The 25,837-nt window shown below is 37.1% G+C and overlaps 3 protein-coding genes across 3 annotated transcripts; 2 read left to right on the forward strand and 1 right to left on the reverse strand.

The window, feature by feature from the left end:
* The first annotated feature begins 18,216 nt into the window (after window positions 1–18,216).
* On the forward strand, window positions 18,217–18,885 carry LOC113272410. The gene has a single exon (XM_026522248.1). It carries the CDS (start codon window positions 18,217–18,219, stop codon window positions 18,883–18,885), a length of 669 nt encoding a protein of 222 aa, XP_026378033.1.
* Window positions 18,886–19,747: 862 nt separating this feature from the next.
* LOC113275263 lies at window positions 19,748–22,105 on the forward strand. Its single transcript, XM_026524733.1, has 3 exons — window positions 19,748–20,441; window positions 20,916–21,480; window positions 21,593–22,105. Exons 1-3 carry the CDS (start codon window positions 19,944–19,946, stop codon window positions 21,937–21,939), a joined length of 1,410 nt encoding a protein of 469 aa, XP_026380518.1. The 5' UTR covers window positions 19,748–19,943; the 3' UTR covers window positions 21,940–22,105.
* LOC113275264 (proteasome subunit alpha type-2-like) lies at window positions 22,081–25,637 on the reverse strand. Its single transcript, XM_026524734.1, has 11 exons — window positions 25,467–25,637; window positions 25,297–25,373; window positions 24,860–24,924; window positions 24,710–24,756; window positions 24,190–24,265; window positions 23,923–23,990; window positions 23,387–23,456; window positions 23,060–23,145; window positions 22,901–22,963; window positions 22,703–22,768; window positions 22,081–22,525 (listed from the first exon to the last, which is right to left on the reverse strand). Exons 1-11 carry the CDS (start codon window positions 25,505–25,507, stop codon window positions 22,477–22,479), a joined length of 708 nt encoding a protein of 235 aa, XP_026380519.1. The 5' UTR covers window positions 25,508–25,637; the 3' UTR covers window positions 22,081–22,476.
* Between the last annotated feature and the right edge of the window lie 200 nt (window positions 25,638–25,837).

Below are 25,837 nucleotides of genomic sequence, written 5' to 3' on the forward strand. Positions count from 1 at the left end.
TTTTTCCCTTTTAAGTACCCGGATTTGTAACTTTTTAACTTTTGTTTTCTTCTTTTTAACTTTTGTTTTTTTTTTATCGATAAAGATAAGGTTATGTTTTGTAATCGGATTTTTTTTTGATCGGTTTGTAATTTTTCCTATATAAGTTTTGAAGGGATGATTTAGAGAGAAAAAAAGAAAAGGATTTAAAAATAAAAAACTTGACGGTCATGTTTGACTTTAGATAAAAAACCTGATGATTTAGACATAAAAAAGAAAAAACATAATTGTTGAACAAAGTTTAATTTAGACATAAAAAGAAAAAAAAATAATGATCGAACTACGTATAATCTGCGCGGAAAAGTTCATGTTCTTCTCTCTCTTCTCTGTAACTAAAACTTCCCAAACCAAAACTTTTTGAAGATCAAACTTCAACCCAGTCAAATCCTTCATCTTCGACATAAAACAAATTCACATTATCAGATTCCATGATCTAAAACCTCCCTCTGTTAACTGCGAATTTTTGGATTTCTTCGTGGTTATACGAAGATCTCCTTAAATCTTTAATTTTTCAAACTATTCAATCTTTTTAGCCTTTGGCAATTTTATATAACTAAATTATCGTATTTTTTCTGAATGACTCATCCTTTCAATTTTAACCCTATTCAATCATGTCCAGAAATGGATATGATCAATCAATTTGTAAACCTTCTCAACCAAGATAACCTATCCAAAACTATCAGTTTGATTCACATTTGCCAAATCTATCACATGATTACCAAAACTGTTTGGTACTCATGATAATTTCTCCAAGAACATTCCAAATTTCTGGGGTCAGAGAGTTATTACATAAAACATGGAAATTTTTTAATCGGAAATTCTTTGTTTCTGAATTCACTGCAGAAACATTTCTTGTTAAGTTTGAATCTCATGCTGACTCTGAGTTTATTACGGAATCTTCTCCATGGGTAGTTCGTGATGATTTATTGGCCCTGGAAAGATGTCTACCAAATAAGCTTTCACATGAATATATTTTCGATAATGTTGAGTTTTGGGCACAACTTCATGGATTACTTGTAAACTATCTTAACAGAAACTTCATTCAACAACTATTAGTGTTTGTGGGTAGTCATAGATCTATTACATCCACAGAATCAAGGAATTGGGAGAAGTTTGCTAGAGTTCGTCTTCCTGTAGATGTCAAAAAACCTCTAAGGGATTCAATAGCATTCCCTATATCTGCTATACAGGAAGTTACGGCTGAAATTCGTTATGAGCGATTACCAAGGTTTTGTTCTTTCTGTGGTATCCTTGGTCACCTAATGAAAATTTATCCTAAAGTTCGTCAGTACAAGGACAGAATTCATAACCAATTCCCACCTGAGTTACATCATGAAGTATATGAACTCATTGTTCCAAAATATCGACGTTCAATTCATGCTAATGTGAAGAGTTATATTACTGATATGAAAGAGTTTGAAGATTCAGAACAAACTCGACAGAGGTTACAGGGATTATGATGAGTCATCAGGCTACATCATCTTCTTTTGGATTAAAGGCATCCATGTCACCGACTAATCCATTCACAGTTCAATCAGTTAATTTGCAGAGGCAGTTATATTCGGATGATTTTTATTTTGGTAAAACTACTTCATCAGTTATCAATCCAAACTTCTATGGGTTTAATTCCTCCAATAAATTCTCGGAAAATAGTTTACTAATAACTGCTCAACGTGGAAGTTACGATGCTCCAGTAACTGCTTCAGTCTCATCTCTGCAACATATGAATTCTGAAATAGTGAAAGGAAAATTTGTAGTTTATGATAATCAAAACTTTGAAACATAGTTAAAGTATAACAGAGTACAATCCTTACAAGTATCAGAATCTTTCCAATTTGTTACAAAAAAACCCGGATCTTCTCCATCGGCAGTTTAATAAATATATTAATGAGAATCTATTAATGAGAATAAATCTATTTATTTGTAGTTTAATAAATCTATTAATGAGAATCTTCATCAACTGCTATCCAGGGTAAACAACAAATCACAGGATAGTAACTGTGAAAGGATTTTATGGAATCCCAGACAATCAAGCAAGACTACTAGGAGGTGTAAATGGAAATTTATGGCTAGAGGCTCTGGCTCTACCATTGTTTCGGAATCAACTTCCACTAAATATACAATAGGCGCTAAACGAATGCAGAATGGACCATGCATCAATTCTGGAGATGCACAATCAGTGTAACGGACCGGTGAATTTTTCTTTCTAACGGGCTGGATTTCAACCCGTCCAGCAAGGCCAAATCCCGGTCACGTCACTCGGAAATGAAAATGAAAATAGATAAAAAGAATAAAATAAACGAAATAATTTATACAACAAGATATGTAATGCTTGTTTGAACAAATCCAACATATAGTGATAAACAAAAGCAGGGCCTGCCAGTACAAACTGGTTTGATGATGTGCCTGTTTTGAAACTAAAACAAATTTACTCCTAATTAGTTTTGAAATTTTCAAACAAGAGTTTGGAATAATTGCTAGATGTTAACGTGTGATCAACAGAAATACACAAGGATACTAGCAAAACTAGATAGCGTGTATCAAGCATTTAAAGAGCAAGTACGATAAATAACGTTATAAAATAGTGCTTGGATTCACAAGAGTAGTTGAATGGATTCAAACAAGCTATATACTGAGTACAAGTACGTAGCAAAAAAATGATTTCGTAGGAAAATGAATATAAGTAGCTACTTAATTACACCTTGAACAAATACACGATTGTCATACGCTTTCACAAAAGAAACTCTCTTCTCAGCACAACGCAATGTATCCTGATTTACTGATATCCACTCAATTTCCATAACTTTAAGAAAATTCCTCGAGTCTACAGCAATATCCAACTTCCCAGTCTCTAACAACGTAAACGACAGTCACGCTGAACCTACCAGTTTTTACTAAATTGTTCTCAAGGTGTTTTATCCTTCCGTTCGGGCTCTTCTTGCGTACAAAGCTCGAGGCTACAAATTTCGCACACCGTGATATCTTCAAAACAGAAAATGATTCAGATTCACCACTAGTTAGTAATGTACATTACTAACACAGTTAAAGATATGTATATCACGCTATCTTGATAGTTTTCCCCAGCCCCAAGACAATTCGATAAAACCGAAAACAACCTTCCATTAATCAAAACCGAAATGAAACCTTTGGATGATACAAACCAAAACAATTTGTTTACGTCTTAAAATCAAGTACACGACACCGGAAAATAAGTAAGTACAAAACTCACAGTCCCAAGTGAATTGGAACTGCTCTGATACCAAACTGTAACGGACCGGTGAATTTTCCCTTCTAACGGGCTGGAATTCAACCCGTCCAGCAAGGCCAAACCCCAGTCACGCCACTCGGAAATGAAAATGAAAACCGATAAAAAGAAGAAAATAAACGAAATAATTTATACAACAAGATATGTAATGCTTGTTTGAACAAATCCAACATATAGTGATAAACAAAAACAGGGCCTTCCAGTACAAACCGGTTTGACGATGTGCCTGTTTTGAAACTAAAACAAATTTACTCCTAATTAGTTTTGAAACTTTCAAACAGGAGTTTGGAATAATTGCTAGATGTTAACGTGTGATCAGCATAAATACACAAGGATGCTAGCAAGACTAGATAGCGTGTGTCAAGCATTTAAAGAACAAGTACGGTAAACAACACTATAAAAGAAGCATGAAACAAAATAATGCTTGGATTCACAAGAGTAGTTGAATGATTCAAACAAGCTATATATTGAGTACAAGTACGTAGCAAAAAAATGATTTCATAGGAAAATAAATATAAGTAGCTACTTAATTACACTTAGAAGTTCAGTGTACAGATCCAATCTTAGATTAACCAAATGCCAAAATGAAACAATGGTAGAAAATGTAGTCAGTAAATCCAAAAGCCAAAAACATCTGGACAACAGAATGAACAAAAACTAGTATGTATAGCCCGAGACGAGACCCATTGGACACGAAACTGACAAGTTTTTAGTTCAAACCATGTAAAGATCCGGCAGAAGCCAACATATATATAACATCAAAGTGCAACAAAAATGACATGGGATCAAATCAAGCAAACTAAAACTACCCAGATACCCCCTTGTGATATACAATATCATAAGCTTTCGAAATGCTAAAAGCCTGTTGTAAGCTCTCCCCATCTTACCGCTGCAATCTCCTCTCATACTCTGTGGGGGAAAAACAAAACAAAACGGGGTGAACGAGTGCCCAGTAGGGTTTACGGCAGCAAAATAATAATATCGACATGCATATGAAAATATAAATGCATAAGCAAGGAGCAGCAAAATGATAAAGTAAAGAAGCAAATCCTTACAAAAATACCATCCAAAATAAGATTCAGAGCTGTAAACAACATTTACTCTACTATTTTCACGGCCAGTGTCACCGTCAGGGTAGTTCTGGTTACCAGCCATCGTTGCCGCAACGATCTTCCGGGTTGCCACCGAGGTGGTGGGGTGCCACTTAGGCCCGACGTTCCTAAACTAGATGAAGTTCCAAATACCCATATTTTTTATTTGTAGAAACATGAATTATCGGAGAGGAATTTTACCAAACATTCATTAACAAAAATAATAAGCAAAGTTAAAGAGTATAGTTCAAAAACGGGGGAAAACACCCCTACCTTTTCGTTGCTGATCTAGAAACATGCGAAGCTCAATCCAAGGAACCATCGGTAGTATCGTCAAAGGAGAAAGAAATTTTTTTATCTCTTGGTTTTGGTCAAGTTCTCAGAGCAAAGATAATAACAAGAAAAAAAATGAAAAAGATTCCTTAGAGAAACGGAAAGCAAGGTTGTTGCCGGGTTTAGGTTAATATGATTCCTTAAAGAAAATTTTGAAAAATATTTTCTCCCTTAGCCACGTGTCCTTCATGCTTAATGTTTCTAGAGCTCTCTATAGTTTCTACTAATCAAACATCCTAATACTACTAAGGGATAATATATTCAGCTAAAAGCACACAACACAGGTTTTAGGGCACTCACCATTGCTACACATGATGAGTCCTAAAAAGTGCATATTTCTATATATTTTTCTTGGCATTTAACTCATCTTTTGTGCATTAATTCTACATTTTATCCCATATTCTGTATTTTCATTGTTTTCAAGAATAAATATTTTTATTAATTAATTCTGCATTTTTAGGTAATAAATAAAGTTCGGATGAGTCGCGGAGCGAAAAGAGCAGAAAAGTAGTGAAAAGCCGGGAGAAATTACGCAAGGAAACCGCGAAGAATGGTGCGCACAACCTCATTTTCTACACACAAAAGCGCCTCCGTTATCAGCCATCAGATCATTTCTCAGAAGCATCCGACGGTCGCTCCTTGCTGATCATCAAAATCTGATGTCTCTGCCAAGCACCACAGCGCTGAAATTCCAAGCCTTCAGATTAGATGGTAGTTGAATCCAACGGTCGCTCCCTTGCTGTCCATCAAAGTTTGATATCTCCGCCTAACACTACAGTACCTAACTCCATCAAGTACCGTTCATTTTGTTGTATCATATAATCCAACGGTCTCTCATCGCTTACCTCCGCATCACCGTCCGATCTACCTACCATCTCCGCATCTCGCAGCTCAGAGTCACAGATCATCAAGACTCGATGCATCTGCCTTACACCCTAGTACCCGAGCCCATCCACCTAACCCAAACACACCCCCTACCCAAACACAGTCGAGCCATACCCTCTCCACCATCTTCTCCACAGCAGAACCACCGTACACCATCTCCTTCACCTCCACTGTCACCACCACACCGCCACCAAACACCACCATACCACCTCAATCATCATCCTACACATAATTGAACACCTTCCCCCATCATTCTATCCCCTTATCCCATCAGCTCATTACCTAACCTAAACCCTAGGTTATGGATTGATGGATTAACGTGTGCTAGAGTTGAAATTGGCGCATGAGAAATGGAGTAGGAGCAATTACAAAGCATGGGTTGCGATCAATTTGATGTGCTACATCAAGTTAGGTGAGAAATTACTGAACCCTAGTCTACTGTCAGTTTGGGTGAAAAATTTGGGGAAGAACCCTAATTGTATAATTTGGGTCTGTGACTATAAATAGCACCATGGGTTGTGTGTAATTTTCATGTTTGGGTTAGCCAACATCCAGGACTTTCATGTCCTGTTAATTTTAGTTCAACTTTAGTCCACAGTTAAATTTTAAGTGTTATAAAATCTTGTCAATTTCAGTTGTGATGTTTGTAGTGTTTAGAAGTTCAGTTTCATGTTCATGTTGTATTCCTGTTATGCTTGTCTCCTGTTATTTATAGTTAATGTTCATGTTCTGTTAATTCCTGTTTAGTGTGTAATGTTATTTATGCTCACTGCCATGTAATGTTTGTGCACTGTCATGTTTAATTCACTGTCATTTGAAGGAATGCTAGGCTAGATTTCTTAGAAGCTTTGTGCTGATTGTGTAATGGAAGAAATCAGTGCTTAAAGCAAGCTGATTTTCTTGCCATTCCCTGTGTATGCTTAGGTTGCAGTGTTGATTGTGCATTGGGAGAAGCTAGTGCTTATAGCAAGCTAGTTTTCAACCCATTCTATAGGAATGCCTGTATTCTTGCCTTAGTATTGCTTCTTGTCAGTTTCTTTATCAACCCTGCCCTTGGCCTTAGGCCTTGGTTCATCTTGTTTTGTTTGCTTTTGTTCATTGTTTTGTTGCTGTTTAGTTTTCATTTGCTTTGTTCCTTGTTTTTGCACTGTGTTGTTTTCCTTTGGCTTGTACTGTTACTTGCACTGTTTTCGGTGGCTTAGGCCTTTACTGCTGTTTTCTCCTGCTGTGCACTTGCACTGCTTTGCAACACTGCTTGCTGCACTTGCATTGCCTCTGCTGCACTGCTACATTGCTTTCCCCTGCTGTCTCTCCCTGCAGCTGCTGTGCTTGTGCAGTTTGCTACAGCTGCTGCTGTTGCCTTCCTTTCTGCTACACTGCAGCTGCCTCTGCAACTGCTGCTGCCTTGTCTGTTGCTGTCAAGCAAGCTACTACTTGCACCTGCCAAGCCAAGTCCAGCTCCTGCTGCCTGCCAAAGCCAGCTGAGCCCAATCTGGTTCACTATCAAGTCCAAAGCTCAACTCAAACTGATAGCCCTATTCAGCCAACCTGTGGGTTTAACCAAAGCCCATTTGTTTAAAACCAAAAGCCCAAGGTCTAGTTCACTGAGGCCCATTTCACTAAGGCCCAAAGCCCAGTTGTTTAAGGCCAAAGCCCATTTGCATTTCAAAGACCAAACTGAGCCCAAGCTCAGTTCTTTTTATTTTGAACAAACCCATTAGCACTCAAAGCCCAATTTAAGCCAAAAGGCTTCAAAACCCAACAACAATTTAGGAACCCAATTAGCAAGAAACACTTCCGAAACACACCCGATCTCTGTGGATCGACCCGTACTTGCACGAGCTACAACTGACGACCGTGCACTTGCGGTATTACTGTAGGCCCGTTTTCATCGCATCATTTTTATACACTAGTCCGGACCTGCCAAGTTTTTGGCGCTGCTGCCGGGGATTGGTGCTGTGTTTTTCTTGTTGTTTTTTTTTAGCTATTTTTGTATTTCACTGCATAGCATTTGCATCTGCATCTGTTTCACTTCATTTGCTGTTGGACCTGCTGATTCTGAACCTGTTTTTCCTCTGCTGGGACGCCACCAAGGAAAAGAACCAAAACCCAACTGGGTTTTTGCAACAATATCAGAGCAGCTGGGCTGTGCTACAAAGGTAAGCCTAAACCCATTCCATTGAGAGAACCCAACCTGTGGGCTTCCAAATTTCTTTAATTGTGGGCTTGTAATAATTAACCCAATTTTTTGGGCTTTTTATTTTTCTATTTTGGGTTTGTAATAATTTATTTGTGGGCTTGTTTGTTTAATTTGTGGGCTTGTATTTATTTTGTGTGGGCTTGTTTAAATTCTTTCATTGGACTTGTATTTTGGACTCTGGGTTTAAACCCAGCTGAGCTTGTAACCGATTGTGGACTTGAAAAGTGGACCGCGAAACCAAAGTTTTAAAACAAACGTCGGGCCTTAACCAACTGGGCCAAATTGAACTTTCAAAATTAAAACTTGGATTTTCGTAGGCCGCAGCCTTCATTCCATTCCATTAGAGGCTTGCACAGTGGGCGTGCTCCCATTTCAAAAACCAAATTTTATTTTCTTAAAAAAAAAAAAAAAAAAAAAAAAAAATTTTCTACTTTGCTCCCATTTTTTAAAACCAAATTTTCTTGTAGATAATGTGTTAGTTAAATTTCCTTTTGTATATATTTTTGCTAATCCAATATAAGCTAAGTTGAAAATGTTGGATTCTAGCCGGTGAATAATGGAGTTCGGTTCGTGTTTTCGACGAATCGGGTATTCTCTCTCCTTTTACTCTACTTAGCATGTTCCCTTCATATGTTGCATTATAATTTTGTTATCTTTTGAAACATTGAGGACAATGTTTAGTTTAGGTTTGGGGGTATGGAATGGATACCATGATAATATGCTATAATTGAAAACGAACTCCTTCTTCTTTTGAAAAAATCGAAAAATTCAAAAAAATTAAAAATAAAAAATTGAAAAAAAAAACATAAAAATGGAGCTCATTTACCTTGAAATGTTGACTCTTGTGCAAATATGTATTTTTTTTTAGGAGTCTTAGTCTAGATATTTAGGCACCCTGATTCTAGCACAATTCACATAGTGATAAGAAATTTGCACGCGCACGATCTACCAATACATGTATGGCCTCGATCTTCAAGGTGTTGATAGGAAGTTACGATTGCCAATCACTTTAGAATACTGAACGAAACTTGACTAGCTTGTTCTTTGGTTGGTTGGGATAGAAGGTGGAGGTTACATTAAGAAAGACAACCATCGAATTTAACTGGGTGCATCAAAAAGGGCTACCTCTTGCAAAGTGTCATGTAATCTTTTGTTTCTTTTTGTTATGTATCAAAAGTGTTTCCTTAAAAAAAAAAAAAAAAAAAAAAAAAAAAAAAAAAAAAAAAAAAAAAAACGATGTATATATTCAGAAAAAAAAATCAAAAAAAAAAAAAATCAAGTATTTATCAATTCCATCATCTCTTGTTCCAAAAATAAAAAGAATGTCAATGTAAATAAGAGTCATGTAAATAGTCATCTTTTGTTGTTTCGTTGTAATAAGCAAGGAGGGTGTATGCCATTGATGTACAACGCGAGAATTGTGAAATACCTCCAACTCATTCACAATTCTCGTAAAGTCCGGACAGCTAGCTAGATTTCGACCTCAGTTCTTAGCCTGAGAAACTATCTCTTGGTGATTAGTAGTCATGACTTCAGATCTTTCTTTACACATGTGTAGATACACTTTACACTCTTATCACATGTCTTTTTTTTATCAGTGCTAGGATTGTGCCTTCGATAGCTAGATTGACATCTCCATTTTGCTGTGAGCTTAACTGTTTTGCACATGTCACGTTTGATGGAATCTGAGCTTATATTTTGTCCTTAGGTTTTGTAGGCACACCTCTGGTAAACCTTCACGAGACTTCAACTCGTCCACTAGGGACACTTAGTGGTTTAAAAGGCTTAGTGCATACGCTAAATGCATTCGAGAGACCAGCGACAGTGGTATAGTTAGGATTTCCTTAGTTTTGTTTTACTTGAGGACAAGTAAAATTCAGGTTTGGGGGTATTTGATGAGTCCTAAAAGTGCATATTTCTATATATTTTCTTGGCATTTAACTCATCTTTTGTGCATTAATTCTACATTTTATCCCATATTCTGTATTTTCATTGTTTTCAAGAATAAATATTTTTATTAATTAATTCTGCATTTTTAGGTAATAAATAAAGTTCGGATGAGTCGCGGAGCGAAAAGAGCAGAAAAGTAGTGAAAAGCCGGGAGAAATTACGCAAGGAAACCGCGAAGAATGGTGCGCACAACCTCATTTTCTACACACAAAAGCGCCTCCGTTATCAGCCATCAGATCATTTCTCAGAAGCATCCGACGGTCGCTCCTTGCTGATCATCAAAATCTGATGTCTCTGCCAAGCACCACAGCGCTGAAATTCCAAGCCTTCAGATTAGATGGTAGTTGAATCCAACGGTCGCTCCCTTGCTGTCCATCAAAGTTTGATATCTCCGCCTAACACTACAGTACCTAACTCCATCAAGTACCGTTCATTTTGTTGTATCATATAATCCAACGGTCTCTCATCGCTTACCTCCGCATCACCGTCCGATCTACCTACCATCTCCGCATCTCGCAGCTCAGAGTCACAGATCATCAAGACTCGATGCATCTGCCTTACACCCTAGTACCCGAGCCCATCCACCTAACCCAAACACCACCCCCTACCCAAACACAGTCGAGCCATACCCCTCCACCATCTTCTCCACAGCAGAACCACCGTACACCATCTCCTTCACCTCCACTGTCACCACCACACCGCCACCAAACACCACCATACCACCTCAATCATCATCCTACACATAATTGAACACCTTCCCCCATCATTCTAGCCCCTTATCCCATCAGCTCATTACCTAACCTAAACCCTAGGTTATGGATTGATGGATTAACGTGTGCTAGAGTTGAAATTGGCGCATGAGAAATGGAGTAGGAGCAATTACAAAGCATGGGTTGCGATCAATTTGATGTGCTACATCAAGTTAGGTGAGAAATTACTGAACCCTAGTCTACTGTCAGTTTGGGTGAAAAATTTGGGGAAGAACCCTAATTGTATAATTTGGGTCTGTGACTATAAATAGCACCATGGGTTGTGTGTAATTTTCATGTTTGGGTTAGCCAACATCCAGGACTTTCATGTCCTGTTAATTTTAGTTCAACTTTAGTCCACAGTTAAATTTTAAGTGTTATAAAATCTTGTCAATTTCAGTTGTGATGTTTGTAGTGTTTAGAAGTTCAGTTTCATGTTCATGTTGTATTCCTGTTATGCTTGTCTCCTGTTATTTATAGTTAATGTTCATGTTCTGTTAATTCCTGTTTAGTGTGTAATGTTATTTATGCTCACTGCCATGTAATGTTTGTGCACTGTCATGTTTAATTCACTGTCATTTGAAGGAATGCTAGGCTAGATTTCTTAGAAGCTTTGTGATGATTGTGTAATGGAAGAAATCAGTGCTTAAAGCAAGCTGATTTTCTTGCCATTCCCTGTGTATGCTTAGGTTGCAGTGTTGATTGTGCATTGGGAGAAGCTAGTGCTTATAGCAAGCTAGTTTTCAACCCATTCTATAGGAATGCCTGTATTCTTGCCTTAGTATTGCTTCTTGTCAGTTTCTTTATCAACCCTGCCCTTGGCCTTAGGCCTTGGTTCATCTTGTTTTGTTTTGCTTTTGTTCATTGTTTTGTTGCTGTTTAGTTTTCATTTGCTTTGTTCCTTGTTTTTGCACTGTGTTGTTTTCCTTTGGCTTGTACTGTTACTTGCACTGTTTTCGGTGGCTTAGGCCTTTACTGCTGTTTTCTCCTGCTGTGCACTTGCACTGCTTTGCAACACTGCTTTGCTGCACTTGCATTGCCTCTGCTGCACTGCTACATTGCTTTCCCCTGCTGTCTCTCCCTGCAGCTGCTGTGCTTGTGCAGTTTGCTACAGCTGCTGCTGTTGCCTTCCTTTCTGCTACACTGCAGCTGCCTCTGCAACTGCTGCTGCCTTGTCTGTTGCTGTCAAGCAAGCTACTACTTGCACCTGCCAAGCCAAGTCCAGCTCCTGCTGCCTGCCAAAGCCAGCTGAGCCCAATCTGGTTCACTATCAAGTCCAAAGCTCAACTCAAACTGATAGCCCTATTCAGCCAACCTGTGGGTTTAACCAAAGCCCATTTGTTTAAAACCAAAAGCCCAAGGTCTAGTTCACTGAGGCCCATTTCACTAAGGCCCAAAGCCCAGTTGTTTAAGGCCAAAGCCCATTTGCATTTCAAAGACCAAACTGAGCCCAAGCTCAGTTCTTTTTATTTTGAACAAACCCATTAGCACTCAAAGCCCAATTTAAGCCAAAAGGCTTCAAAACCCAACAACAATTTAGGAACCCAATTAGCAAGAAACACTTCCGAAACACACCCGATCTCTGTGGATCGACCCGTACTTGCACGAGCTACAACTGACGACCGTGCACTTGCGGTATTACTGTAGGCCCGTTTTCATCGCATCATTTTTATACACTAGTCCGGACCTGCCAACACACACCCTGTATTAGGATTGCAGGCGCACACTATCCAGTTGTAACATTCCACTCAGATGGGTTGAATTCGAATCCAAAGCTAAAATGAGATTTTTGTGTCATTACAATCAGAGATGGCTACAAGAATCGAGAAGGATTCAGATGATCAATGGGAGGTGGCGGCTAGCCCTAATAGGCCGCAAGGTCCATGTTAGTCTTTGCCTGTGGAATTGTTGGGGGTTAGGGAATGACCTAACAATTCAAACTCTAAAATCTTTCCTAAGAAGTTCAAAACCCAATATAGTTTTCTTGTCATAAATAAAGCTATCAGAATCATCCTCTATTTCTCTTATTCATAGACTTTGTTACTCAAATCATTGTATTGTTCCAGTAGTAGATCGCAGTGGTGGATTATTACTTCTTTGGAAACATGATATTGGAGCAGAAGTCATTTCTTACTCCCAGAATCTAATTCATCTCCAGATACAACCTACAGGTCCTTATCCTCTTTGGTGTCTTTTTTGTGTCGATGGACCACCAAATAGAATGGATCGATCTCAATTTTGGCAAGTCTGTCTATTTATTCTCAACATGTAGCAGGCCCGAAATGTTTCCGAAAATGCTGGGGTCTAACAACCACACCCAACAATTCGTTTGGCAATCGGAGAGGACTTACTCCAATACACTTTCTAGAAAATCAACTAGACAGTCAGACTCAACCTAGAGTAAAGTATATCAAAGAGTATTATATCTCTAACTCTTAATTCAATCCGCAATCAGCAAATAGAAATATGCTAGCCCGATCGAATATAAGAGGAGTAAACTTGAACGGTACCAAAGACTAATGTTCGAGGATCAATCAATCTCAATCAACAACCAAAGGTTGGATTTCCTAATTGATCGATACAACGCACAACCTGTGATATTTCAATTATATAAAAAAATATAATACGGAAAAGAAATAACACAGACACCAGAATTTTGTTAACGAGGAAACCGCAAATGCAGAAAAACCCCAGGACCTAGTCCAGATTGAACACCACACTGTATTAAGCCGTTACAGACACTAGTCTACTACCAATGAATTTCGGACTGGACTGTAGTTGAACCCTAATCAATCTCACACTGATTCAAGGTATAGTTATGCTCCTTACATCTTTGATCCCAGCAGGATACTACGCACTTAATTCCCTTAGCTGATCTCACCCACAACTAAGAGTTGCTACAACCCAAAGTCGACGACTTGATAAACAAATCGGTCTCACACAGAAAAGTCTATAGGATTGAATAAATTTGTCTCCCACAGAAATACCCAAGGTTTTTGTTCCGTCTTTTGATAAATCAAGGTGAACAGGACCAATTGATAAACCAGACTTATATTCCCGAATAACATCTCAGTATTATCAATCACTTCACAATAATCTAAATCGTATGATGGCGAAACTAGATATTGTGGAATCACAAACGATGAGACGAAGATGTTTTTGATCACGTTTTATCTTACCTATCGGAGAAATTAATCTCGAGCAAATCTTAGAGAAGATAGTACTCAAACGATAGAATCGAGCAAGATCAGAACACGCAACTACAAGAGAAATAGTTAGGTCTAGCTTCACAATTCCAATGAAGTCTTTCAAGTCGTTAACCTACAAGGTTTGGAAAACCTAAGGTTAAAGGAGAATCGACTCTAGCTTATGCAACTAGTAACATACAGAAGGTGTGGGGATTAGGTTTCTCAGTTGCTAGAGTTCTCTTTTATATAGTTTTCAAATCAAGGTTTGCAATCCAAGTTACCTTGGTAACAAAGCATTCAATATTCACCGATAGATGAAAAACCTGATTCAACCAAGATAATATCTTTCAACCGTTAGATCGAACTTAGCTTGTTATACACAAATGAAATGTACCCTCATTTAGGTTTACGAACCGTACCCAAACGTGTACACCATGTTGAATCACAATAGTTAACCGAAGTTAGCCATATGATTAACTCTCATATCAACCATATTCATCTTAACCATAACTAGTTCAAATGACTCAAATGAAACTAGTTAAAGAGTCGTTCAATTGTTATATCCTCATAGAAGTATACAAAAACACAATCAAAACAAAATCGGTTTGATTCACTCGAATTAATTCATGAACATTATAGACACGGTTTGCAAAGATTGCATTCCTTATTATATAAATGTTTAAGTTCATGTACACAACCGAGTTTAGAAAGTAACCCACTCAAGTACGCAAACGGGTACGCATACTTGAGTAGCTGGAATTGAGTTTGGTTACACCAGTACGCGTACGGGTGCGCATACTACAACACTTTCCAAACTCCAGCAAATTTTCACGGACGTGAACTTTCCGCCGGTATGCGTATGGGTACGCATACTTACCCAGACATCAGCAACCACCAGTACACGTACGGGTACGCATACTTCAGGCTCCCGGTTTTGGACTTGAACAATAATGTGATTAACACACTATGTTTATATCCAAACATGGTTACATGATTCTAAACTCTTTATTTCAATCATTGAGACTTTCTTAGAGGATGTTATATAGTTGTTATTCACAAACTATTTTTCATCAAAGCAATTTTCAAGTTATTGAAATTATCATAATGAAACATTCCAAGAATTCACCAAACGATTGTATCACACTTTCGTCAAGTTATTGAAAGCAATGTGGGATGTTACTCGGCAATTTTCATATGATCTTATTCGGACTTTCGTCACGAATGTAAGATGAACTTGGCTGAAGCGAAATCTTGCCAACACATATTCCGAGAAATATATAAGCGAGTTAAACTCAACTCGAAATCTCAAATGTGTGTAATAGAAAACTATATCGTAACACGACTTATGTCTCAATATAGGAGATAGAGTAGAAATAGACTTTCCAAGTGATAGATAAGTTTCAGTCTCTACATACCTTTTTTCGATGAAGTTATACAAGCTCCCCTTAGTAGTTATTCGTCTTCAAATGATGAACGCCGTGAAGTCTAAAGCTCAACTACACAATATATGTCCTAGTCCGAGACATCTAAATAGGCTAGAAATCAAGACTTATAGTTTTGATCACTAACATTGACAAACATGCTCGAGATAGAAACGAATGCGAGTTCGACTGAGCAATGCTCTAACAGTTTCATAGGTGATTTTAATGTGTTATCTTCAATAAGGGAAAAACACGGAGGTGATTAATATTTAAACAATACGATCTCTCGGTTCAATGGTTTTATCCACTCAAATCATCTATTGGATTTAGGATATTCCGGCCCAGCATATACATGGAGTAATGGCAGACAATTTCAAGGTTTTATCAGATAGAGATTAGATAGAGTTGTAGCTACTCCTGATTGGTGTCTTCTTTTTGAAAATTCTGATGTTCTACATATGCCAAGAATATCAGGTGATCATTCCCCGATACTATAGAACTGTGCAAAGAAAACCTATATCGTACAGATTCGAGGCTTATTGGTGCTCTCATCCTGATTTTCTTAAAGTTGTCTTGGATTCTTGGAACATTAACCTTTCTGATGACCTTTTAAATAAACTTAACTCTTTAGGAACCTATCTGAAGAGATGGAATAAAATTGGTTGTATAAAGAACAGGATAAGAAGGTTAAAGAAGAAATTATTTCATCTTCAAGGTCTGCCTCCATCTTCGGAAACTCTGCGAAAGGAAAAACGTATTTCGGATCAGTTGAATGAATATATTCTCATGGACGCAACATACTGGGAACAGTGAATGAAGCAAGTCTGGTTAAAAACATGAGATAAGAACACAAAACAATTCCATTTGTCGGTGCAACAGAGAAGAAAGAAGAATAATATCACTCATCTACAAAATTCTTCCAATGATTGGCTCACAAATCCAACTGACATTGCAGAGGAATTGGTTACCTTTTTCAAACAACTATTTCAAGAGGATGTAAATATAAAAACTCCGTCAAATCTACAAGATTCTCCGTTTAGGTTGACACAGCAACAAGTACTTCAATCTTGGATATTCCATCTAATGAAGATATTTGAAATGTATTTCGAAAAATGAATTCTTATGGATCTCCGGGTCCAGATGGCTACCCACTTGTGTTTTACTAGAAATGTTGGCCTATCGTAGATGAGGATACAACAAAATATATCCAGCAAATCTTTACCATTGGTGTTATTCCAAGTAGGTTAAACCAAAGTCATATCAGCCTTATCCCTAAAGTCAAAAACCCAGCAATAGCAGTGGATTTTCGATCCATTTCATTGTGTAATGTATTATATAAGTTTGTAGCTAAAATTTTGGCAACAAGACTTAGTCCTTTCTTGGGTTTATTTATATCTTGGTCACAGAATGCATTTGTGAAGAATAGGCAAATAACGGATAATGTTGTTATACCAAGGATATATTTCATTCTATGAAAAAGTCTAAATTTAAACACGGTTTCTTTGCACTTAAATTGGATATGTCAAAGGCTTATGATAGGGTTTCTTGGTCTTTCTTGAGTTTTATGCTACACCAAATGGGTATTCATGATCATTCTCATAATCTAATTATGAATTGTGTTACTTCTTCAACTTTCTTTTAAATGGTGCTCCATATGGGAATTTTCAAAGTGGTAGGGTTTACGACAAGGATGTCCTCTTTCACCTTCATTGTTCATCATTTTTTCACAAGGTTTATCTCTCTTAATGGAAAATTTTGAAGCTACAGGCCTCTATAGTGGATATCAAATAAATACTTTTGCTCCAATCATTAGTCATTTAATGTTCGTTGATGACTTGTTCTTTTTTAGGAAAAGCTCGGAGGAAAATGTGTATCAACTTAAGTGTATTTTAGATACCTACTCGTCTTTCTCAGGTAAAGTTATTAACTTCATGAAGTCCTCTATACATTTCAGCAAGGGTTGTACTTCTTATTACAGAGGGAGAACTATCCAGACTTTAGGTGTTAAGGAAATGCAAACATATGAGAAGTATTTTGGGACATATCCATTGAAATCAAATCGGAATATTGATACTTTTGAACCATTGAATTTGAAGTTTAACACAAAGCTTGCAGGCTGGAGATGCTTCTCGTAAATCAATTTGGGAGAACTGTTCTGTCAAAAAGTGTACTTTCAACAATTTCAGTTTATTCAATGGGTACCTATATTCTCCCCAAAGGAGTTACTAATCAAATGTCTCAAACTCAAAGGGGTTTAGGCATAAGAAATATGGAACTAGTGAACCTGTCTCTAGTGGCAAAATTGGTTTGGAGATTCTTGACAAATCAACAATCATTATGGGTACGGTTATTACATGCAAAGTATCTGCAGGATACTTCTTTTTGAGATTATCAGCCAAAACCAGGTGACTCCAATACCTGGAAAGATATGATTACTGTTAGAAGTATTTTCGTCAACAATTATTGTTGGTTTACTGGATCTAGAAATAGTATACATGTCTGGAATGATCCATGGGTACCAAATTTACCAGGATTCAGACAAATTATGCTTCATAATACTAACTTACATGTGACCTGGGTTTCAGATCTTTTTGTTCATGGCCAAAGAATCTGGAATATGAAGTTATTGTTGGAGTTATTTCCGCAGGATCAAGTTGAAGTTATTTCCCAAATATATATTCCGAAGGATGAGGATATTCAGGATAAGTTAATGTGGCTTAAAACTCCTTCTAGTAAGTTTACTTCTGTCGTGCTCTAAATTGCTTTTTTATAATATTCAAACGAACTCAACAGTGTCAGAATTTCCTTGGAAACAATTTTGGAAGAAGGTTAAAACTCTAACAAAAGTTCATAACTTTTTGTGGAAGGTTCTTCATGATGGAATAACAGTGTACGCAAATCTGAGCAAATATAACCCTCAGGTTCAGAATTTATATCCATTATGCAATTCTGCAGAAGAGTCGATCTTTCATCTTTTCTTCAATTGTCAATTTGCGTTGGAGGTTTATCAGACTAGTCCTATTCTCATTGAAGTTCACGGAGAAAATACAATGGAGATAATTAATCACTGGTAGGCCTATCCTGATCAAGGAATAATGCTTAACTTGGGTTCTTGTCTAATGTGGAATATTTGGAAGGTTAGGAACGAATTGGTCTTCAACAAAAATCACGTTACTGTTGATACCTGTATTCATAAAACCCTAGAAGACTTCAAGGTTTTTGATCTTCACCATGCATTAAACTACTGCTTAGGAATTCCAGTAACTCAGAATAATATCGCAGTTTGGGAACTCCCACCTCCATCGTTCGTGAAGATAAATGTGAATGCAACCTATAACAATGGTAAAGGAGCTGTGGCAGCAGTAGCGGTGGATTCTTTTGGTAATCATATGGGTAGTGGTGCTATCTGTTTGGATGCATTTTCCTCAACGGTGGCCGAGGCAAAAGCTTACGGCTTTGGAATTCAATTGGCAAAGAAATTACAACTATCACGTATAATCGTGGAAGTTGATGCTTTTGAGATTTCAAAGGCAGTGACAGGGAATATGAATGAGATCCCATGGAGTCTTCGATCAACGGTTCTCTCTATTCGTGATTGCATCAAGGATTTTAGTGAAATTAGATTTGTAGTTATTCCTAAAGATGCTAATTCCATAACGCATGACTTAGTTCAATACGCAATTTCAAACTTTATAAACAGACGGTGGTATCATGATGAACCACCAAATTGTATTATGCAACATCTCACTTTCAGTATGAATTAATATAATTTTACGTATGTTTCCTTCAAAAAAAAACGCATAGTTTGGAGTACATTAAGATCTCATTTGGTAAATAAATGATGACTGTGTCAAGGGACTAAACACATTATAGTCTCTCAAAGTCTCACGCAATGCATTTATAATGTTTCAATCTTTTCTCGTTCTTTTTTCACTCACGATCACACTTTTCCAATTTTTTCACTAAACTTCTTCCCCTAAATCACAAACTTTTATAGAAAAAAGTTATATAAGAAAAATTCCAGAAGACATATTTTCCTATGCTTTCATATTTCTAAATTTTGTTTAACATGCATAATTTTGAAATCGTTAGTGTCTTCAGCCCGAAATGGTGAGGAAAACTAAAAAAATAATTATTAAATATCCATATAAAACTGCATCAAAGAGAAATATATGTTTTAAAAGCAAGTGCAACGGTGAGGATTTTAATTCATCATCCTCAACTAAGTTTCAAGGTTTTTTCCAAAAATAATACAAAGTTTTAAGACGATAACTCAAAATTTTGGTGATTTAAATGAGAAGAGTCTATTATTGGCTTCTTCTTTACGTACACCTTTGTCCGAGGATCCATGGCTAATTTCTCTCGTGTATGCTTTTTCCGTTCAAATGTCGATATCTAAAATATTTTCGATTCGTTTGTATATAATGAATCTACAATTTATATTGCACTACTTCTAGCTTAAGTAATTTACGAAGACTTTTCTTAATTTTCTTAATAACAAAGAAGAATGAGGTAATACTAAGTTTTGTCCCATCTGAGAATCCTCTTTTGGTGAAGCCATTTGTTTCTTTTAATGATAAAGAGAAACATATCTGTCCATGATATAAGTTGGTAATTATCCTAAATTCCAAAGTCCTTAAACCTCCTTTCTTCCCCTCAACCTCTGTAGTTTGTACATCTATAAAGCCATGAACCATCCCCAAGTAACTGACTAAAATCATAAAAGTACTGGTAACTCTTGCCACCTTTTCATCATCACCAACAAACCAAAACAAAAGCCAGCAACAGAAATAAAACCCTAGATTAAGGGCAGAATAGAAAAATGAAGCAAAACTTCAAAACCAGTATAATTAAGAAACCACCATCATCATCATTCTCACCTTCATCAATCTTGAATTACCTCTTCATGTCTACCGTCAACACAGCTGCAAGAACTCTAAACTCGTTTGTTCAGTCCTCATCATCACCAAACCCTGTGTCATGGAAACTGACTGATCATTTTCGTTATGCTGGAATGTTATTGATATGGTTTACTCTATGGGTTCTAAGAGTTTTGATGGATTATGTTCCTCTTTCGTTTGTTCCATCTCCTCTTCTTGATGGACTTGCATCATCCATTGGACTTGCATCATCTTCTTATTATTATGGAGCTGGTGATCCGCTATCCTCTTCTTCTGCTTCACCTTCAATGGATTTGGTATTACATCAAGGATATGGCGGTAGTGGTGGTAATAACTATTATTATGATGAAAGTATTGATATCAGTGATCGGGGAGGAGGATCTTCATCATCTAAATCAATCGGTAGAGCGCTCTCTCATGTAAGTATCCAATTTTTGTTCAATCATTTGTAGAAAAATTCATTAAAATTAAGATGTTAACGATAATTGATCCTGGATCAGCCAAATTACATTCCGGCACTTTTGTTCAGATTATGGTCGCATCTGTTGCATGTATGACACGTTTAGTGGTGGGGTCCACCTGAGGTTGCACGTAAAACGTGAGTTTGCCGGATTTCGTGAATCTAGCAGGCTTTAACGTCGGCTAACCAGACTAAAGATGATTCTCACAAAACCTCATGCTCCACCAAAATATGTCCTATTGATTTGCGTTTGCCTTCCTACAATGAGATTTATTAGTTCCGTCCTATTTCTCAGTCCTGGCGGATTTTGGCTCGGCCACTGAATATATTGATCCTTACATATTATGTTAGTTTTACATTCCTTCTGTCACTTTTAGCTATTGACCATCCTCAGTCAGTAAATGACCTTGTAATGTTGATATTTTATAAACAGATTTTTACCTTAATGAACGAGATACCAGCAACATCAAGGAAGTATCAATTTGCAGTATCAATGGCTGACAGAATCGTCGATGAGAATGTAAGAGAAGGACACGCAGCACTACAGGAGGTGAACCGCATGGCACTCTCATATGCCTTCTCACGTACCTATAACATGTTGTACAGGTCACTACAAGACAACAATCAAGCCAATGTTATGGACCATGACACGGGAACTGGACTTTTTCGTTCACTGCCACTAGGGTCGTATATGGAATCGGGGCTTCGGTTTTGTCTCAATAGTTTCACACCGTTTGGAGTAGGAGGGGCTTTGCTTGACAGATTTACGTCTAAAAAGGCAAAGAAGCCGGTCACATCCGGAGGTGCATATTATGATGAGGAGGAGCGGATCTTGGCAGCTGAGAAATTAGCTCAGGAACTGCTTTGGATCACAAACAAGCTTCGGGCTTGTGGTGCAGTTGATGAAGCATTGGGCCAATGGAGTTTAGCTTCAGGGCTAGCTTCGCTGTCTTTCTCCTCGCATCATAGGGTACAAGGCCTCATTGTTAAGATTACAAGTGAGTCTTAATTAACTCCAAATTTATTGATTATATTAGGCTTTAGGCTATTAGTACGTTCAAATCTATGAAATGAATGCGACCCGTAGCTAATTGATGGATTGGACTGCAGTTATCTTGCTTGGAGAGCTAGCTAGAGGAGCAGGTCATCATAAGGAGTCGTTGCTGGTGGAGGCACCAAGGGAAGTGAAATACAGACTGCTACTTCTGTGGATACCTCTGTTATGCTATGCCAACAGCGGGTTGTCTTACCCAGTACTCACAGGAATTGAGAAGGCAGAGACGGAAAGAGTGATCGATCAAGTGATAGCGACGTTGCCTGCATCTGATCAAGAGATAATACTAACCAATTGGTTACAAGACTATACCAATTCCAGTTCTGACTGGCCAAATCTCCAAAGATCTTATGATCAATGGTGTCGATCATCTCGCAACAACATTCTCCTCACGAAAGAATGAACACAAATGGGTACACAGATTTAGAGTTTCATCATCATCATAGTTCTCATCTAGAGCTAGGATAGGAGTACACAAGATATGTAATGTAGACAATGTGGTTCATTTATGTGTCATTATATAAAACATATTATTGTATCAATGTAATAATAAGTACTTGTTCGTTTTATTTTATTACTACCAGTAATAAGTACTTGTTTCATGTGTGATATGTCAGAATTTCAGCTTCTAACTGTAATTCAGATATAGTAGAAAATTAAGCTAATCACGATTTGTTGCGTAAATTATAAAAAAGCTAACATGTACTTGTATTCTACCCTGGCAATGTGACACAATTTTACAACAGCTAAGAATAAAATATAATTTGACCGAACCCGAACACTTGTCTCTCCATCAATCCAATGTTTTTTCTTTCAGAAACTTGTTCTCTGGAAACAAAGAATAAGTACCTCGAAGCAATAATATCTGTGTAACAGAACTGATTAATCCCCAATCTCAGTCAAAACAAGCATCTACTTGAACACGGTTTGAAACCAGCTATTACTCCACTTCCGCCAAGAAATCATCAATTTCTGCTGGGGTGAGTACTCTGAAAAAGGAAAGATGGTAATCAGCTCAGTATCAAAATTTCTGGAGCATTGGCATTTCTTGATAGTATATTTGTTTTTTAGACGGTTGCAAGACTAGTTGCAAAAGTCTCGGATTTAGCATTTCCTGGTCCAGCTTACAGTCTGAGAACTCAAAATATATATGTAAAATAACTTGCCTGAAAATTTTGTCTGCACCAATTATCCCGATCTCAATGTTTTTGCTAGAAATTTGCCCTTCAAAACTACATTGGAAAGCAGAACAATATAGTGAAAATCACTTTAACAAGAAGGGGAGGCAGAACTATAAAGATCCACTAAACGTTGTTGTTTATTTTTCATTTAGTAAATGTCAGAGAGCAGGAATAAAAAGTTACCCTTCCTTCAGCGTCAAAATAGCTGTGTGGATAGCATCATCAAGCTCCATATCCTCAGTGTACCTACAGTAAATACAGGATTTCAATAAATTTTACTACAGTAATGCAACATGGAACTGATCAAAATAAAGAATTAGAAAAAGAGCAAAAATTTAGTACCTCTTCTCAAGAAATGTCTTTGCATTCGACACATTTTTACCCATTGCCGAAGCCTTCCATGAGAAGTAGGAACCTGACGGGTCCACCTAATACCACATGGAAAGTAGATGCTTGTGAGGAAACACACAAACTGTAAAAGCCGACCAGCATTGTGCTGGAGTACTTAATACCATAGAGTCAAAAGTATGGAAACTACTAGTACCCTTCCATAAATGGTTTGGAGTAGTAGGCACATCGAGCCAAATAAGATATACTAATAGCAACATGAAAATCGAATGTAGAAATACATAAGAAAGCTGAAGAACAAAGAAAGGATAAATAAACTACCTGATACAATTGAGGACCATTATCATCAAAGCCAGCCACCAACAAAGAAACACCGAAAGGCCTCACCCCACTGCCAAATATAAGAAAATGGACATTATGCATGGTACTCAAAATCTGCAGGAAAATGTATATCTGATCCAATCCAATTAACGACAATTCGCAACCCTTCTGAGAATATAGGCTCCAAGTCGTTCCTTCAAGCAACTACTACAAGTTTATTGCCATGTTTCAAAGGCTTGCAACGTGGTCTTACTTGTTAAGTTCCTCTTTAGTTAAGTATAAATACTTGGTCAAACTTTCATATATGACATAATTCTTGTATGTAAAGAAGCGTACTATACATCTACCACCAGCTGAAAGTGTCCAATTAGACAGAAGTTGTTCTTTTTTTCTAAGTGAATAGTGTGGCTATGAATCAACCAAATGGTATAGTTTTTACACACTGAAATCTTATTCCAGGGTAATATTACTTGTGGTTAATTAATAACAAGACTCCACTATCCACATGCTCGCGCTAATAATATAGAGATAGTTACCCAGATTGAGTGAACTCCTGCATAACTGCTGCAATTTCTCTGACAAGCTGCGTGACAGGGATGGTTTCCTACAATCACATTTGAAAATTACAGTCAGATCATACCGCCGCCACATCTATCTAAAATGAACCTCTTATTACCAGCTCTTACTGTGGTAGCTGCTAATGAAGGCTGTACATTATAAATAAAATTAAGAAAAGGAACTCATGGTAAAAAAAAGAATAGATCGCACGAAATCAATAAAAAGAATAACGGAATAAGACTTACTTTGTATAATCTGTAATATGTCTGGGCCTGTTTCCTACTTTTTCTAACCAAAACTCGAGAATCAGGGCCCATGCCACTGCAAGTGAAAATCCATAAGTAATCTTCAAGAGTAAAGAACACAATAAACAGAAAACAAAAGAAAACTAGCAATAGATGATGAGATGCATAGGCAAATATATACCGTTATTTACTGTTTTTGATTGCTAAAACTACCAGCTATGTGACACTCTTATTGAGAAAAGATCCAATAACTACCAATTTAACCAGGGACTGTTTACAGTAGTGCGTTTCCCAGTGAAGCAGGAGAAGGAACACAATGATGCACCAAAGGCATACTTAAAGAAAGGAGCATGATTTCAGTCACATACTGGAAAATTTCTACTATTATTTATTGGAATTGAACGACACTGTTTACAACATAATTTGTCTGTGCACTACGTAAGCACATACGGTAAATCCAGCTTAATATCAGACGTATCACCAAAACTAGGATGCATCAAATATTAGTGAAGAAACCAACCTGTATACAACTCCAATATTATTTGTTAAAGACTGAATCTTTTGAACCTGTAACAAAACAAATTACACAATCACCAATAGACACAAATATATCGTAAATCATCTTAGTAACATTTCAAGAACATAAATATAGTAAATAAGAGCAACTCACAGAGGTTTCATCAACTAAGATCGATGGTAACTTCTTTTCGGTTGCAATTACAACACCATTAGCAGCTGCACCCATCACCAAAGAATAAACAAAAAAAATTATTTCAATTACTTTTAAGTTTTCATTTTAAATTAATAAACAATGTACAATGAATTAATCTTCTCTATATGTGATATTCTTCAAGTGGACATTATGAATTGAAGTTAACAAATTCAGCTTTAACGTTAACCCTAATTTCCAAACATTGCAATCTGTCTTTCAACTAAGAATTCATCCCCAAAATCAAGCACGATGACACTTGACTAAATCAAACTCAAAGGGTTCAATTTTTTCTTAATAATTAAAATTTGTAAATCTCAAATATTCAAATTAGGTCAAGTTCCATGAAAATATACAGTGCAAGAAAGATAATGAGAATTTGGGGGACAAAATACTACCTTTAATACCCAGAGAAGTCTGACCAGATCCAACTGCCATTAATGCATATTCAATCTGAACAAGCTTTCCTGACGGACTGTTGAAGAAACCAATGATAGAAAAATGATTAAAAATCCAGATAAATCAACAGTGTAGAGGGAGTTTGGCTAATTTAATTGTATTATCATACCTGAATGTAGTAAGAGAGAATGAATATTGACTGTCTCCCATGGCGATTCTACAGAGAGATGTTGAGTTTGAGTTTGAACGATGAAAAAAATTGAAGCTTTATAAGGGAACTGGAATCCTCTCTCCCAAGAAAACAGAGACAATCAAAACAACTACTTCTACTAAAGCCCAGCAAAGGTCTAAGAAGTGGAACCGCAATCTTATTGGGACGTATTTTCAAATCAAGGCACCACATGTAAATAGTGGGTGCCAGGTATAACTTTTTCTGTGTGTCGTCATCCAATTAGAAGTTGTTCTTTTAAGTAAAGTTTGGGTGATTCCAATGGGATTGTTATCCCATGTTTCGATACCAAAAGCAGAAATAATATTGTC

This window comes from Papaver somniferum, chromosome 4 (genome assembly GCF_003573695.1).
Source record: "Papaver somniferum cultivar HN1 chromosome 4, ASM357369v1, whole genome shotgun sequence".
Lineage (NCBI taxonomy): Eukaryota > Viridiplantae > Streptophyta > Magnoliopsida > Ranunculales > Papaveraceae > Papaver > Papaver somniferum.

What these genes read in the sequence shown, in the direction of transcription:
- LOC113272410 (XM_026522248.1), top strand. Translation starts at nt 18,217, where the DNA reads ATGCTTAACTTGGGTTCTTGTCTAATGTGGAATATTTGGAAGGTTAGG.
- LOC113275264 (XM_026524734.1), bottom strand. Translation starts at nt 25,507, where the DNA reads ATGGGAGACAGTCAATATTCATTCTCTCTTACTACATTCAG. An exon ending in AATATTGGAGTTGTATACAG is followed by an intron (nt 24,266 to 24,709) that starts GTTGGTTTCTTC and finishes TTTCACTTGCAG; the next exon opens with TGGCATGGGCCCTGATTCTC. An exon ending in ATTTTGACGCTGAAGGAAGG is followed by an intron (nt 22,769 to 22,900) that starts GTAACTTTTTAT and finishes TTTCCAATGTAG; the next exon opens with TTTTGAAGGGCAAATTTCTA.
- LOC113275263 (XM_026524733.1), top strand. Translation starts at nt 19,944, where the DNA reads ATGAAGCAAAACTTCAAAACCAGTATAATTAAGAAACCACCATCATCA. An exon ending in TCGGTAGAGCGCTCTCTCAT is followed by an intron (nt 20,442 to 20,915) that starts GTAAGTATCCAA and finishes TTTTATAAACAG; the next exon opens with ATTTTTACCTTAATGAACGA. An exon ending in CCTCATTGTTAAGATTACAA is followed by an intron (nt 21,481 to 21,592) that starts GTGAGTCTTAAT and finishes ATTGGACTGCAG; the next exon opens with TTATCTTGCTTGGAGAGCTA.